This window comes from Sander lucioperca, chromosome 17, assembly GCF_008315115.2.
Source record: "Sander lucioperca isolate FBNREF2018 chromosome 17, SLUC_FBN_1.2, whole genome shotgun sequence".
In the NCBI taxonomy this organism is placed as follows: domain Eukaryota; kingdom Metazoa; phylum Chordata; class Actinopteri; order Perciformes; family Percidae; genus Sander; species Sander lucioperca.
The window spans coordinates 12,371,884-12,388,841 of NC_050189.1; the positions used below are offsets into that span (position 1 = coordinate 12,371,884).

At 38.5% G+C, this 16,958-nt stretch overlaps 2 protein-coding genes and 1 pseudogene across 6 annotated transcripts; all 3 read right to left on the reverse strand.

The window, feature by feature from the left end:
- Window positions 1-1,741: 1,741 nt before the first annotated feature.
- On the reverse strand, window positions 1,742-8,078 carry LOC116052121 (high affinity immunoglobulin gamma Fc receptor I-like). Of its 4 annotated transcripts, none has more exons than XM_031302651.2 (10): window positions 7,923-8,078; window positions 7,615-7,659; window positions 7,286-7,519; window positions 6,957-7,202; window positions 6,713-6,838; window positions 5,724-5,780; window positions 4,305-4,376; window positions 3,155-3,220; window positions 2,934-2,998; window positions 1,742-2,222 (listed from the first exon to the last, which is right to left on the reverse strand). In XM_031302651.2, exons 1-9 carry the CDS (start codon window positions 7,951-7,953, stop codon window positions 2,937-2,939), a joined length of 939 nt encoding a protein of 312 aa, XP_031158511.1. In that variant the 5' UTR covers window positions 7,954-8,078; the 3' UTR covers window positions 1,742-2,222; window positions 2,934-2,936. The 4 variants fall into 4 exon arrangements, with proteins under 4 accessions (XP_031158511.1, XP_031158510.1, XP_031158509.1 ...); XM_031302650.2 differs by having other exon boundaries at window positions 2,934-2,995; window positions 6,698-6,838; XM_031302649.2 differs by having other exon boundaries at window positions 6,698-6,838.
- A 796-nt stretch (window positions 8,079-8,874) lies between these two features.
- On the reverse strand, window positions 8,875-12,144 carry LOC116052126 (annotated as a pseudogene).
- Window positions 12,145-13,095: 951 nt separating this feature from the next.
- LOC116052125 (Fc receptor-like protein 4) lies at window positions 13,096-16,182 on the reverse strand. Of its 2 annotated transcripts, none has more exons than XM_031302658.2 (6): window positions 16,069-16,182; window positions 15,742-15,786; window positions 15,413-15,646; window positions 15,072-15,329; window positions 14,681-14,806; window positions 13,096-13,328 (listed from the first exon to the last, which is right to left on the reverse strand). In XM_031302658.2, the coding sequence occupies exons 1-5, from the start codon at window positions 16,097-16,099 to the stop codon at window positions 14,682-14,684; spliced, it is 693 nt and encodes a 230-aa protein (XP_031158518.1). In that variant the 5' UTR covers window positions 16,100-16,182; the 3' UTR covers window positions 13,096-13,328; window position 14,681. The 2 variants fall into 2 exon arrangements, with proteins under 2 accessions (XP_031158518.1, XP_031158519.1); XM_031302659.2 differs by having other exon boundaries at window positions 14,652-14,806.
- Window positions 16,183-16,958: the final 776 nt, after the last annotated feature.

Genomic DNA, 16,958 nt, shown 5'->3' on the forward strand with positions numbered 1-16,958 from the left:
ATCCCAGATTAAAAATAAAAATAAAAATAAAAAAAAGTAAACAATATGGCTAAACAAGGAATTCAAAAGAAACATGCCGCCGCTCACACCGCAGGCCTGCCAAAGAGGGAGTGAAATGCTGACAGCAGGAGCCAGAAATTGCACCCTGACCCAGGTAGAGTTCATCAATGGAAATCAGCACCTGTAAAGGTCCTGACACACCAAGCCGACGGCTGTTTTGAAAGCTCTTATGTGTATTGGATTGATCAGATGAGATGAAAAATGAAAGGAGCCTTGTGTGTGCCTCTCTCACAGTCGTTTGTTTGTTTTCCTCACTTTCTTTGTCAAGCTAAACAGCCAATCATATGAATTGGCTGTTTGGCTGATGGCCGACGACCGCTTAACACAACACACAAGAGACCCCAGCAAACGGAAAACAGGGACACCTAGAGGCTGGGGTCATAATACCAAAAACAAGTGACACCAACCACGCAACCCAGTCTCACGGCAGATCGTGTAAATGTCACGTTATTTTTAATCTATTGATACGTGTTCACGGGGACGTTTTTCTCGTTTTTTACGTGGTGGCCAGCTTAAAGGCCAATTTAAAAAGTCTTTTGAAAATGGTTACATTAAAAGAATGTTCTGAGACTCCTCCTGCTTGGCATTTAAAGGCAGGGTTGGTAACTATTTCCAATGTACACATATTTTATATATAGTTTGAAAGGGCTTTACACCCTGACAGCAATAAATAACGTATGTGTTCTGAAAAAGGAGTGAAAAAGATCTGTCATCTGTAGCTGCTGTAACCTTGTAAACACGCTTAAAATGGCTTTTTTTGGTGGGGGGAGAGTTGTTTTAGGAAATGTCTTATGCATATCTGTTTGTGGGGGATCCCTGAGGGCAGAGGGAGGGGTTAAGACAGAGCTCTGAGGGGATACTCTAAAATCTTGCTTACTTTTTAACATAACCAACCCTGCCTTTAAGCGTTTTGGAAGGTATTGACATCTGTCATTTGTCACAAACTGATTTAAAAGCGCCTGGAGCTCTGAGATAAGAGGCCATCATGAAAAGGAAAGCTGAGAGGAATCTGCTCAGTAGAATCAAGGTTTTACTCAAATCGAACCATGTCACTAATCTTTCTGACTTTATGGCTTCACATCTACAGTAGAGTTCGAATAATTCACTCTTAACTAATATATAACAGACAATTAGTTTGTCTTCACAGCTTCATTTCCCATCAGGGAGATGGGAAACACCCAAACTCTGATTCTCGCATTTGATCAGTTTGTTAGTGTTTCTCTTTTACCTTTGTCAGCTGTAGCTGCAGCTTTGTCTTCAATCAAATTACATATTGATGCTTTTAGTAATGATTTATTAGGAATATGTGATGGAAGCATCAACAGTGAAATGACCAGGAAATCCATAAGCTCTTAATCGTGGCAGACACTTCTTAAACCCTTAATTTATTCACGCAAGAACAGACTCTGTTAAAGCAAGATCTATCAGCCTGGTGGTCAAAATGACAAGGACCCTGAGAAAATGTGTTTTGTATCAGAGAACAAACACAAGTTGACATGTAGAGCATGACCTCTCTACACTGTGATAGTAGTTATTTATTCCACATCTTCTCAACACATCTTTACACGTTCATGAGACACGTACTATTTCCACAGCATTGTGATTATGATAAAGTGTTAACCACAAACTCAGTGTGTCTGCTTTAGATGGCTTCAGATAAACAAGACGCGACACCATTAAGTTAGCAGTTGACCACAGAGAGTGTATTTAAAAACTGCAGCAGTTCCTGTAATCAGACTTCTCACATGTGTGCAAAAACACAGATGGAACAAGTTGGTTTAGCTGTTGGACCATAGTTAACTGATACTTTCTATTAATAGACAGGTTCTTTATTTCGTCAGATGAAGGCTGCATGCAACATTTTTTTTAAATGCTTTGAACTTCACTGAACTTACAACCATGTCAGGCCAGCTCAAAAAGATATGAATACATTAAATATGATCACTGATCTCATACATGTAGCCAATTGTACTATCTAACGGAATATACACAAGCTGCACCATTAGGTCTATTGTGTGGAAATGCTTTATGATGAATAATGCACAGGATGAAAAAAACTAATGGGATAACATTTCTATGGAATTGTACCTCATACAATTTCATCTGACAAAGAAAATTGATTGAAATTGTTGTCTTTTAAAGCTCCTCCTTCACTTAGCAACCTGCAAGACACATAAGATGAACAGAACAAATGTCAATAATATAAAATAAGGGGGAAGTATGTCAATATCAAGCTTGTGAAAAATATAGAATGCAGTGCAGAACTGTTTAGTTTTAAACCGCCTTAACAATATCATAAAACAAATGTGGAACAAAAAAATTAAAATAATCTTTCGGAGTTAAGTAACTGAGGAAATTGATTATCTAGAAATACTAAAATTATGAGACACTTCCCACATTGGTGGGAAACATTTTCATATTAAATACTAGTCTTCTTTTGATGCATGAAGCATGAGAATCAAAGTAAAAGAAGAAATGCTGTTGGAAGTGGTGTGCCAGTGGATCAAACATGATATGGTTTGATGATAACAGTATATGAGTTTCTGACTTAAATAGCGTTCACATCGACATTTGAGTCATAAATACGTCTCAGAAACTCTGGAAGCTTCCATTGATCCTACTTGATGCTTATATTTAAACTGAAGTGGCTATTGTCATTATTATTATTTATTATAATTAAACTCAAATTTATATGAAGTTTTATATAGTCTGTTATGACATTTCACAATTTTAAAACCCTCATACAACCAACTGTTCATATAACCGTCTTATGTTATGACTCAAGTTGTAAATATAGAACACTTTCCAATCTCTACCATCCATTCCATATGACGTGAATGTGGCATAAAAGCCAGTATTACCCTCAGTCTTACCTACTAGATTGAAGAGTATAAGGCATTCTCTGTATATGATGGGTTGATAACTGCTGCATGCTCTGCTTTGAAAATAGATGAAATTATGTCAGTGTGTATAAATAGATTCACCAAAACACTAATTTCACTTACGTTATTGCCAAATTGGTGGTGTCTCTGATGTTGGTTAATCCCAACATCACTTACCATTCAAATTGCTTTTTAATAACAATGAGTCTCACCCAGGTGTTCAGTGTCACCCAGGCCCAAGGTGTAGTAAATAGGTCTAGACGCAAATTCATCCTCATCTGACGGAAAGAGACAGGGGTAGTCAGCTGATAGGTAGATATATCAATATTAATGATGGTGTTTAAGGTTGAGTTGAAATTACAGTTTGTTCACTAGAATACTTTTCATTGTATTTATCGGGGGAAGTTTGACATTTTTGGGAATCTTTCTTGCCAAGAGACTCTTACATAGGTCTGTGAAGTAAGGACCATGAGCCAGAAGGTGGTTAGTTTAGCATAAGGTCTGCAATCAGGTGGAAAAGCTAGCCAAGCCTCTAAAGTTCAAAATACCCCTACCAAAACCTTTAAAGCTCACTAAGGTTTTTGTTTTGCATAAACACAGGGGTTAAATTGGGCCAGAACTTTACTGTATGCTTCCGCTCTCCTATCTCAGATTGAAAATGCAGGTTTATTCTGCTGGACATATGCTGGTTACACTCTGAATTATTATTTATTTCTCATCAGTAAGCTCCCATCCATTGAGTGGCACCAATCTGATCTTAATAAAGGAATGTTCTGACTTTGTTATTTGTGTTTGTGATATTACACACTTATGGTTGCACAATGGCTTTGATTGGTGGGCTTATGAAATATAATGACAACATCATCAAACCTTGAACATCCCCAAGTTTAAGGAAAAAAAGTGAGATTGGTGTGCAAGGAAAATTAGTATTTCTCTTAAAGCTCAATATTAAAGGTGGAATCAATCAGAAACTTTAACTTCAAATTGAATGCATCTCTCAAGTTATTAGGTTATTAGGTATGTAGGTAGCTAACCCTTTTGTTTAGTATAAAGCAAACCCATAACCTTTATACTACATACACTGAGGGGCCTTTCAACCTTGTTTTCTCTGTGGGTTTCTTCTGTGGTTTGAGTCTAGGAAGCTCAAATTATCACCAGCACCTACACTACACGCAGTAATGTGCATGGCTGTAAATTTCTAAACCAAATGATACATTCTAAAGTTTGAGTTGTTTTACCCAATTAAATACACAATTTAGATGATGTGTTAATAACATGATTGCTGTGGTCTGTGTTGACATGAGGTTATAAATGTAAAGTAAAATTTTGACAAAAATAACAATGTCAAGTGAAGTACTGTACCTTTCTTCCTCCTGTTTTTTGTTACGACAGCATACGCCACTTTTGCATCAGCTGCACTGGTTTCTACAGAGACTAAAAAAACAACAATATAAATAGGAAACTAATGTTGCCTTTTAGATCATTTGTTTTTGTATACCATAAATTATTCAACAATTACCAACAGGGATTACGCCAGACCAGGATATTTGACTTTAGGCTTTTTTCAAACTCATATTGTAGTTTAAAGCCCAGTACGGCTACCAAAGATTCATGATGAGATGAAACTGTTTTAGAATGTTGCTGAGAAAAGTTGCAGCGTTCTTAACCGGCCTGTCTCAGCTCAACTCAAACCAGACGATGGTGTGGCTGCGACTCGGCTGGTTGAGTCTCCAGAGGCTGGTTTTAGAACGTAAGTAATCTCGCTTTGGGCAATAGCACTCCGGGATGAGAGAAGAATGTGCTCCGGTTCATTGGCATTTCTTTAAACCAATCACAATCGTCTTGGGCGGCACTAAGCTCCGCACAGAGCCGCTGCAAAATAACAGCGGTAAGGAACTTGTTTTGGTGGAACGTGTACGTTCAAAAGTTGTTTTAGTTGTGTGAGAGAAAACTCAGATTGGACAGATAGTCTAGCTAGCTGTCTGGATTTACCCTGCAGAGATCTGAGGAGCAGTTAAACATAGTCCTCAGAAATCCACCGGAGTTTAAAATTCCAACAATCCCGGAATTGGAACGTCAAGGATATAGATTAGAATGTAAGGGACGCCACCTGTTTCAACAGCCAATAGTGAAGTCATCTTGTCAAGTCAGCTACAATAAAATGATCCATAATCCATTTTATTTCTGTTACAAACTGTTTAAAGAGGCTCAATGTGCGCCCGCAAGCACGTACGGTGGAGCGAGCTTGAGAGTGACTGAAGAGAGGGAGATCCTAGGACAAAGCCGTGAATGAGCCGTTGATTCATCACTAGAAATGTAACTGTAGCAAACATCTCACTATGACTAACGTTATGCACATTCATATTTAGACGCAACAAATTATATATTTAGCTACAAAAAGCCTACATAACGTACAGAGTTGTTGCTATGGAGATGGTACACCATCTCGTCTCGCCGCAGTGGTGTGAACTGGCAGGTTACAGAATGCTGCAGACCGACACGTTGCAAGTACTTGCAAGTTTCAACTCGTATCGAATCTTTGGTCTGAACTCGGCATAAGAGGTCATCGACATGATGACTTTATACTTGATATTTTTAGATAATTTCAATTGTTGCCTTGTGTAAAGCACTTTGTAGTTCTGTTTTTTTTAATTGCTCTATATTTAAAGATCCTAATTAATAAATATAATATCAAACTTATAATATATATAATATCTTTTACATGCCTAGGTAGAATGCTATAAATATACCAGTATACTGATAGATGGTTTGTGTTCTCACCTGTTTGGTCCTCAGGTAAGCCTGATCCAGGTGTCAGTGTGGACAGGTAGAGCAATACTGTAGTACAAGAAAGAAAAATAACAGCTTCAATAGAAAAGCAGGAACTAAAAATAACAGTGTTTTAGACAATATGAAAAAATGTCCCAGTGTAAAGAGTTAGCATCTGTCCTGTTTCTGTGCTTTATTTTGTGACTACAAATATGACATTGAATGAATCCATTTATAAAGGAGTTAAAATAGCCTTCTGTTCACAAAATTCGAACAAATATTAGAAACCCATTTTCAAGTTTTCAAGTTCCCTGTGAAGTCTTTGACCTATAGTGGTGCTATGGAGCAGTTTTTCTAGTTTGTACGCCTCAGTTACCAGCAACAATCCTCATACTGCACATCTCTCTCTCCCTTCTGTGCCAAACTGTTAACAAAAATGCCAAATAGTTGCAAGTCACTAAATACCTCACTTGCTCATTATAAGAAACAGAAACAATTTGGGGACGCCCTGGTAGCTCACTTGTTGAGGCTGCGCCCCATATACTAAGACTCAGTTAACTGCAGTGGCCCCGGTTCCAGTCTGACCCACTACTCTTTGTTGCATGTAGCCTCCCCTCTCTGTCTCCCCTTTTTCTGTCTCCAAGCTGTCCTATCAATTAAAGACCATAAAAGCCCCAAAAATAATCTTAAAAAATAAAAAAAAAATGCTGGTTGAGATATACATTGCAGAGATACCATGAAAGGAACTTCTGTTTCATAGAATGTGATCTGTTGCAGAAGCAGAACTGAGTTTGTCCAAAGGAGTAATTACATTAGCATATAAAAGAGAGCAATCTACAGACACTTAAATGGCACCAACACAATATCAAAGGTTAAACACATCAAAGTTCCACCTACAGTTTGACTGACAGGTGACCTCTTGGAGTGCAGGGCAGCAATAGCTATGAATGTTTCTAGCAGCAAAACTGTTTGAAATGTATCCGTACCTGTGTGCAAATAACCTTTTCCAAGGTGAAGTCCCACTGCCAATAGCAGAAGCATCAATAGAACAGTAACAACGATCCATGGGGTAGAATCAGAGGAGTTGGGATTGGAAGAGGTGGGATTGGAGGAGGTGGGAGTAGTCTCTTCAGTGAAAAAATGGCAGAGAATGATTAAACCTAACTTTAAATCTGCATGCCTACAGCAGTCATTTGTTTCACATGTATGTATAAATGTTATTTTTGAAACATTGCTGTATCTTACCTCTGACAGACAGCCAGGTCTCTGGTGATTCTCCAACTCCAGTGATGCTGCACTTGTAGAGTCCTTCATCAGACTTGGAAACACTGTGGAGGGTCATCTCTCCTGTTGAGCTGCTACTGATGTGGCAGCCATTTCTATAGAAATCAGTTTGGAGGTTGAAAGAAGCTGTCTTGTTTCTACAGCTCAGATTCACAGCTTCTCCCTCCATCACAGGAAGAGCAGGACTCTCCAGGATCACTGAATGCTCTGATCACAAGGTGTGTAATATTTATATCATGTTAAAGTCAAGATGAATTTGACAAAATCTTGTTGTCTTAAATCAAACATACCAGTGACAGTGATGTTGACGCTGTTGCTTCTCTCCCCCCCTTCAGCCTCACACCAGTACTCTCCACTGTCTTCTAGAAAAATATTTTTAATGTTACAGGACAGCTGTTTGGATGCCAGACTACTAGTAGTTCTACAAGAGTGTACTGCCCCTTTGACCCCCTCACAATGGAAAGTTACAGGCTCATATTCAAAGAACTGCAGCCTGTTTGGGTCGACTCGAAGAAACACTGAATCTGACACAAAGGAAAAAAGGGTCAGTTCACCAAAATCACAAGAGAACATGTGTTCCTACTTCCTTCATAATAATAAGCAACCAACTGGTACTTACAGGCTTTCTGATTAAGTGCACACAGCAGGAACAACACACTGATCACTGGAGAGATAAAGAAAAAGAGCCAAATATCACAGAGACATGTTTATAGCATCGATACGTTCATCGATTCCTACAGCTACTGCAGCTGTTCTTAAAGCTCAGTGTTTTGTCTGTTAAATCTCATGAATGGAACAGAAAGGCCAAAGTCAAAAATAAACATTTTGCAGCAGCAGTCCACAGAATTTGTTTAACAGCCTTATTAACTTAAACCTGCTTCATTATAATTTTTGTTTTACTAAAAGGAAGACATAGTCAGTACTCACACAGTCTGATGCGGAGAGCTGTGACCTCCATGTTGTCTCACTGCAAGTATTGAAAGCAGGTGAGAAGTGGCACTTCCTTTGTGGCTTATTTTATACTGTTGATGCAACACTAATTCTGTGCATTAGGTTAAAAACCTTGTCTCAGAGACAGAGCTGCTGCTGTGGTAGAAAAAACCTCAGTGGGTGGAGCCAAAGAACAAAAAAAATCATTCAGAGGCTCAGGAACTATATTTCATGATGGTTATAACAAAACTTGTCATATAATTATGCTATTAATGTGGTATTTTAGATTTTACAAATGACAAAATTTGTTGGCAAGTGGCCATTTTGTTGGCATGTGGCCATATTATACTGTAAATGGGATAAGTTTGTACGTTCTGTGGTGGTAATGGTTCCCAAAGAGGCAAATTGCTACTGTCACGCAATCATGGAACGTACTTGTCAGATATTGTCTCTCAAAGGAAATACATGGGTAAGCATTGTCTTGTGAAAAAGAAAAACCTGTGCTTCTCTTGGCTCTGTGAACTCTTTGTTTAATTTTTCATTTTGAAGTTTAGTGAGGCAGATACATGAACATCTGTCTATAACGGAAGTTGTGTAACTGCTACTTGTTATATTTTTTATTAATGGCTGATTTCAAGATTGTGGCGCTTATCACAAAGGTGTTTCCTTAAATACATGTAGATATACTGGAAAAACATATCAGTAGCACGATTTCCTCTATTCTTTTTTTCAATGTTTCACTTCCACAAACACACGCCTGCACACACACACACACACACACACACACACACACACACACACACACACACACGCACACACACACACACACACACACACACACACACACACACACACATGATTCACAGGTCCTACTCTCCCCCCTGCAGTACATCATTCAAAGTATTAAAAAACATTGTGGACAGACAGACATTTCATTGCATATCCTTTATTAAAAAAGCAGTATATTTACATACAGTTAGACATACATGTAGCTGATAGCTACTGGCCTTTTACTGTCATTAAAATGCTCTTTTACAACTTCCCGTGTCTATCCAAATATTACATCACAATATGGTGTTGATGCAAATAAAACATTTTTCATGTTTTTTAAAGAATTTTTTTCCGTTTTTTTAGATTGTATAAAATACAAACAGAAAGTGAGACTCCCACTCCCCCACAGGGTGTGTTGATTGAGGTGCAGAGATGATGTGGTCAGTCTGCACAGGGTTTGTCAGAGTTATGGTCACAGTGGATTATTAAATGTAGACACGGCTCAAAATAAAACTGTCGTTTGCAGAGCGTCTTCATTTGACTTCTGAGAATCCTCACGTCTCGATTCAGTCACAGCACATCTGCTTCTAGACCCTTAAAAACATAAATTCATAAATCAATCAATGAAAAACAAATCTTAAAGCAGCAGATGCAAGTACCATCATTCTATTAAACATTTTGTAATTAAAAATGTATTTTCCTCTCCTAAATTGTGTTGTTGATGATGCATAATGCATTGAAAGGAGTATGATGTGGGAATGACTGAGCCCCTGACAATGTTATTGCTGCAACTTTGTTGATATTTGTGAATTATCGTGATTAGATGGTGTGGGAAATGTGAACAGTATTGTTTGTTAAATTGTATAACCTGGTGTTTTGTATTCCATTTGCATTGCATTCTGTTATTCGTTTAGTTTTCTATCTACCTGCCCAGGGACTTTGGGTGGAAAATAGCAATTGTGCTAAAACCTGGTACAATGCATCTCCTCATTTTTATACAAGGTTAATGTTCAATTGTGCACTGTCCCTGTCTAAATTTCTGAGATGTGAACTACTTAAAGGACAGCACTTCCCATCCCTTTACTTTCTTCCTTTTTCAGTTTTGCAAGTGAGAATTTCAGGGGTGGTACTGTATAGACTCCTAAGACACAAAAAGTACACACATCCACCAGCAGGTGGTGCACTGGGCCCCTGGGCATAGACATATATCAATCAATCAATCAAATTTATTTATGAAGCACTTTAAAAAGTAACCAACGTTGCACAAGGTGCTGTGCAGGACAAATTAGAAATCATTTAAAACATTTACAACATCTAACATTTAAAACATGAAATAGTATCATAGTAAAAATGTTTGCACAAAAATATCAGCCTCAGCTGGGAAATGCTAAGGAGAAAAGATGGGTTTTAAGAAGAGATTTAAAATTAGACAGTGAAGAAGCCTGTCTAATAGGCGGAGGTAGGTCATTCCATATTTTTGGAGCTGCCACAGCAAAGGCTATATAAGAGACCCCAACCCCGTCTTCATAGGAACAAGACACCCAAACTCAAAGAGTTTGAATGAGTCTACTTTTTGTCAATTTGGGTCCTTTTGTGGTTGATTTGCATCTATTTTGCACCTCTTTTTTTGTCATTTTCTGGCTGTTTTGAAACTCTTTATAGTCGTTTTTGGGCTGTTTGTAGTCGGCGTGTTTGTATTTTTGGTCGTTTTTGTGTCTCTTTTCAGGCATTTGGCGTTTGTAGTTGTTTTTGTGTATGTTTTTAGTCATTTAGCATCTCTGTGTGATCGGTTTGTGTTTTTTAGCAACATTTTGTGAGTCAGGACCCCTGACCCCTTGGGCCTGTGCCCCAACTTTCTTCTATCCTCATTCATAGCAATAGTATACTCTAAAAACTACAACAGTATTATATTCACACCTGAGTGGACATGACTTATTGTTATTTACCTCAGAGTCTCCCACAGTGCAGTAGTCCCAGCAGCAGCAGCAGAGGAGCCATCATCACCAGGGGGAGAACGGTTCTTAAGATGAGGAACGCATCATCAGAGGACGGACAAGTCTCTGGAGGAACTGCTGAAAAGACAACAGAAAGTATCTACTGTGATGTCATGACACACAGCGGTGACTCAGTGTGTCTTTTATTTTAAGATGAGAATGAAATACATTGTTTTACTGCAGATTGGCTTCATGCACTTTATGCTGCTTCTGTGTCTATATCAGCTATAATTCTGTATTCCAGTTGGAAAGTTTGGCCAACACATTTTGCAGAAGACATGGTTGTTTTAGACGTTGTTTCCATCAATCTGCTGATCATCAAACAATTAGGATAAAAACTAACCCTTTAGTGTCTCTCTGACGGTCAGCCAACTCTCTGGTGATTCTCCAACTCCAGATATGCTGCACTTGTAGAGTCCTTCATCAGACTTGGAAACACTGTGGAGGGTCATCTCTCCTGTTGAGCTGCTACTGATGAGGTGGCCATTTTTATAGAAATCAGTTTGGAGAATGAAAGAAGCTGTCTTGTTTCCACAGCTCAGAGTCACAGCTTCTCCCTCCATCACAGGAAGAGCAGGACTCTCCAGGATCACTGAATGGTCTGATCACAAGGTGTTAGATACTTATATCATGTTAAAGTCAAGATGAATTTGACAAAATCTTGTTGTCTTAAATCAAACATACCAGTGACAGTGATGTTGACGCTGTTGCTTCTCTCCCCCCCTTCAGCCTCACACCAGTACTCTCCACTGTCTTCTAGAAAAATATTTTAATGTAACAGGAAACATGTTTGGATGCCTGCCTACTAGTAGTTCTACATGAGAGTACTTGCCCTTTGACCCCCTCACAATGGAACGTTACAGGCTCATATTCAAAGAACTGCAGCCTGTTTGGGTCGACTCGAAGAAACACTGAATCTGACACAAAGGAAAAAAGGGTCAATTCACCAAAATCACAAGAGAACATGTGTTCCTACTTCCTTCATACTAATAAGCAACCAACTGGTACTTACAGGCTTTCTGATTAAATGCACACAGCAGGAACAACACACTGATCACTGGAGAGATAAAGAAAAAAAGAGCCAAACATCACAGAGATATGTTTATAGCTATGTTGCAGCCTTATAGCATCTATACGTTCATTGATTCCTACAGCTACTGCAGCTGTTCTTAAAGCTCAGCGTTTTGTCTGTTAAATCTCATGAATGAAACAGATAAGTCAAAGTCAAAAATAAACATTTTGCACCAGCAGTCCACAGAATTTTGTAAGAGCCTTATTAACTTCAACCTGCTTCTTTATAATTTTTGTTTTACTAAAAGGAAGACATAGTCAGTACTCACACAGTCTGATGCGGAGAGCTGTGACCTCCATGTATCTCACTGCAAGTATTGAAAGCAGGTGAGAAGTGGCACTTCCTTTGTGGCTTATTTTATGCTGTTGACGCAACACTAATTCTGTGCATTAGGTCAAAAACCTTGTCTCAGAGACAGAGCTGCTGTTGTGGTAGAAAAAACCTCAGTGGGTGGAGCCAAAGAACAAAAAACGTCATTCAGAGGCTCAGGAACTATATTTCATTATGGTTAAAACAGAGAAGTCACAACAAAACTGGGTATTTTAGATTTTACAAATGACAATTTGTTGGCAAATGGCCATTTTGTTGGCATGTGGCCATATTATACTGTAAATGGGATAAGTTTGCACGTTCTGTGGTGGTAATGGTTCCCAAAGAGGCAAATTGCTACTGTCACACAATCATGGAACATACTTGTCAGATATCGTCTCTCAAAGGAAATACATGGGTAAGCATTGTCTTGTGAAAAAGAAAAACCTGTGCTTCTCTTGGCTCCGTGAACTCTTTCTGTTTAATTTTGAAGTTTAGTGAGGCAGATACATGAACATCTGTCTATAACAGAAATTGTGTAACTGCTACTTGTTATATTTTTTTATTAATGGCTGATTTCAAGATTGTGGCGCTTATCACAAATCTGTTTCCTTAAATACATGTAGATATACTGGAAAAACATATCAGTAGCACGATTTCCTCTATTCTTTTTTTCAATGTTTCACTTCCACAAACACACGCCTGCACACACACACACACACACACACACACACACACACACACACACGATTCACAGGTCCTACTCTCCCCCCTGCAGTACATCATTCAAAGTATTAAAAAACATTTTGGACAGACAGACAGTTTATTGCGTATCCTTTATTAAAAAAGTAGTACATTTACATACAGTTAGACATACATGTAGCTGATAGCTACTGGCCTTTTACTGTCATTAAAATGCTCTTTTACAACTTTCCGTTTCTATTCAAACATTACATCACAATATGGTGATGATGCAAATAAAACACTTTTCTGCTCTTCAAAAAAACCTTTTTTCCGTTTTTTTAGATTGTATAAAATACAAACAGAAAGTGAGACTCCCACTCCCCCACAGGGTGTGTTGATTGAGGTGCAGAGATGATGTGGTCAGTCTGCACAGGGTTTGTCAGAGTTATGGTCACAGTGGATTATTAAATGTAGACACGGCTCAAAATAAAACTGTCGTTTGCAGAGCGTCTTCATTTGACTTCTGAGAATCCTCACGTCTCGATTCAGTCACAGCACATCTGCTTCTAGACCCTTAAAAACATAAATTCATAAATCAATCAATGAAAAACAAATCTTAAAGCAGCAGATGCAAGTACCATCATTCTATTAAACATTTTGTAATTAAAAATGTATTTTCCTCTCCTAAATTGTGTTGTTGATGATGCATAATGCATTGAAAGGAGTATGATGTGGGAATGACTGAGCCCCTGACAATGTTATTGCTGCAACTTTGTTGATATTTGTGAATTATCGTGATTAGATGGTATGGGAAATGTGAACAGTATTGTTTGTTAAATTGTATAACCTGGTGTTTTGTATTCCATTTGCATTGCATTCTGTTATTCGTTTAGTTTTCTATCTACCTGCCCAGGGACTTTGGGTGGAAAATAGCAATTGTGCTAAAACCTGGTACAATGCATCTCCTCATTTTTATACAAGGTTAATGTTCAATTGTGCACTGTCCCTGTCTAAATTTCTGAGATGTGAACTACTTAAAGGACAGCACTTCCCATCCCTTTACTTTCTTCCTTTTTCAGTTTTGCAAGTGAGAATTTCAGGGGTGGTACTGTATAGACTCCTAAGACACAAAAAGTACACACATCCACCAGCAGGTGGTGCACTGGGCCCCTGGGCATAGACATATATCAATCAATCAATCAAATTTATTTATGAAGCACTTTAAAAAGTAACCAACGTTGCACAAGGTGCTGTGCAGGACAAATTAGAAATCATTTAAAACATTTACAACATCTAACATTTAAAACATGAAATAGTATCATAGTAAAAATGTTTGCACAAAAATATCAGCCTCAGCTGGGAAATGCTAAGGAGAAAAGATGGGTTTTAAGAAGAGATTTAAAATTAGACAGTGAAGAAGCCTGTCTAATAGGCGGAGGTAGGTCATTCCATATTTTTGGAGCTGCCACAGCAAAGGCTATATAAGAGACCCCAACCCCGTCTTCATAGGAACAAGACACCCAAACTCAAAGAGTTTGAATGAGTCTACTTTTTGTCAATTTGGGTCCTTTTGTGGTTGATTTGCATCTATTTTGCACCTCTTTTTTTGTCATTTTCTGGCTGTTTTGAAACTCTTTATAGTCGTTTTTGGGCTGTTTGTAGTCGGCGTGTTTGTATTTTTGGTCGTTTTTGTGGCTCTTTTCAGGCATTTGGCGTTTGTAGTTGTTTTTGTGTATGTTTTTAGTCATTTAGCATCTCTGTGTGATCGGTTTGTGTTTTTTAGCAACATTTTGTGAGTCAGGACCCCTGACCCCTTGGGCCTGTGCCCCAACTTTCTTCTATCCTCATTCATAGCAATAGTATACTCTAAAAACTACAACAGTATTATATTCACACCTGAGTGGACATGACTTATTGTTATTTACCTCAGAGTCTCCCACAGTGCAGTAGTCCCAGCAGCAGCAGCAGAGGAGCCATCATCACCAGGGGGAGAACGGTTCTTAAGATGAGGAACGCATCATCAGAGGACGGACAAGTCTCTGGAGGAACTGCTGAAAAGACAACAGAAAGTATCTACTGTGATGTCATGACACACAGCGGTGACTCAGTGTGTCTTTTATTTTAAGATGAGAATGAAATACATTGTTTTACTGCAGATTGGCTTCATGCACTTTATGCTGCTTCTGTGTCTATATCAGCTATAATTCTGTATTCCAGTTGGAAAGTTTGGCCAACACATTTTGCAGAAGACATGGTTGTTTTAGACGTTGTTTCCATCAATCTGCTGATCATCAAACAATTAGGATAAAAACTAACCCTTTAGTGTCTCTCTGACGGTCAGCCAACTCTCTGGTGATTCTCCAACTCCAGATATGCTGCACTTGTAGAGTCCTTCATCAGACTTGGAAACACTGTGGAGGGTCATCTCTCCTGTTGAGCTGCTACTGATGAGGTGGCCATTTTTATAGAAATCAGTTTGGAGAATGAAAGAAGCTGTCTTGTTTCCACAGCTCAGAGTCACAGCTTCTCCCTCCATCACAGGAAGAGCAGGACTCTCCAGGATCACTGAATGGTCTGATCACAAGGTGTTAGATACTTATATCATGTTAAAGTCAAGATGAATTTGACAAAATCTTGTTGTCTTAAATCAAACATACCAGTGACAGTGATGTTGACGCTGTTGCTTCTCTCCCCCCCTTCAGCCTCACACCAGTACTCTCCACTGTCTTCTAGAAAAATATTTTTAATGTAACAGGAAACATGTTTGGATGCCTGCCTACTAGTAGTTCTACATGAGAGTACTTGCCCTTTGACCCCCTCACAATGGAACGTTACAGGCTCATATTCAAAGAACTGCAGCCTGTTTGGGTCGACTCGAAGAAACACTGAATCTGACACAAAGGAAAAAAGGGTCAATTCACCAAAATCACAAGAGAACATGTGTTCCTACTTCCTTCATACTAATAAGCAACCAACTGGTACTTACAGGCTTTCTGATTAAATGCACACAGCAGGAACAACACACTGATCACTGGAGAGATAAAGAAAAAAAGAGCCAAACATCACAGAGATATGTTTATAGCTATGTTGCAGCCTTATAGCATCTATACGTTCATTGATTCCTACAGCTACTGCAGCTGTTCTTAAAGCTCAGCGTTTTGTCTGTTAAATCTCATGAATGAAACAGATAAGTCAAAGTCAAAATAAACATTTTGCACCAGCAGTCCACAGAATTTTGTAAGAGCCTTATTAACTTCAACCTGCTTCTTTATAATTTTTGTTTTACTAAAAGGAAGACATAGTCAGTACTCACACAGTCTGATGCGGAGAGCTGTGACCTCCATGTATCTCACTGCAAGTATTGAAAGCAGGTGAGAAGTGGCACTTCCTTTGTGGCTTATTTTATGCTGTTGACGCAACACTAATTCTGTGCATTAGGTCAAAAACCTTGTCTCAGAGACAGAGCTGCTGTTGTGGTAGAAAAAACCTCAGTGGGTGGAGCCAAAGAACAAAAAACGTCATTCAGAGGCTCAGGAACTATATTTCATTATGGTTAAAACAGAGAAGTCACAACAAAACTGGGTATTTTAGATTTTACAAATGACAATTTGTTGGCAAATGGCCATTTTGTTGGCATGTGGCCATATTATACTGTAAATGGGATAAGTTTGCACGTTCTGTGGTGGTAATGGTTCCCAAAGAGGCAAATTGCTACTGTCACACAATCATGGAACATACTTGTCAGATATCGTCTCTCAAAGGAAATACATGGGTAAGCATTGTCTTGTGAAAAAGAAAAACCTGTGCTTCTCTTGGCTCCGTGAACTCTTTCTGTTTAATTTTGAAGTTTAGTGAGGCAGATACATGAACATCTGTCTATAACAGAAATTGTGTAACTGCTACTTGTTATATTTTTTATTAATGGCTGATTTCAAGATTGTGGCGCTTATCACAAATCTGTTTCCTTAAATACATGTAGATATACTGGAAAAACATATCAGTAGCACGATTTCCTCTATTCTTTTTTTCAATGTTTCACTTCCACAAACACACGCCTGCACACACACACACACACACACACACACACACACACACACACACACGATTCACAGGTCCTACTCTCCCCCCTGCAGTACATCATTCAAAGTATTAAAAAACATTTTGGACAGACAGACAGTTTATTGCGTATCCTTTATTAAAAAA

Coding starts and splice junctions, on each gene's coding strand:
- LOC116052121 (XM_031302649.2), bottom strand. CDS start 7,953: ATGGAGGTCACAGCTCTCCGCATCAGACTGT. Junction 7,520..7,614: donor TGCACTTAATCAGAAAGCCT/GTAAGTACCAGT, acceptor CCTTTGTGTCAG/ATTCAGTGTTTCTTCGAGTC. Junction 7,203..7,285: donor CGTCAACATCACTGTCACTG/GTATGTTTGATT, acceptor CCTTGTGATCAG/AGCATTCAGTGATCCTGGAG.
- LOC116052125 (XM_031302658.2), bottom strand. CDS start 16,099: ATGGAGGTCACAGCTCTCCGCATCAGACTGT. Junction 15,787..16,068: donor AGCTCTCCGCATCAGACTGT/GTGAGTACTGAC, acceptor TTATCTCTCCAG/TGATCAGTGTGTTGTTCCTG. Junction 15,330..15,412: donor CGTCAACATCACTGTCACTG/GTATGTTTGATT, acceptor CCTTGTGATCAG/ACCATTCAGTGATCCTGGAG.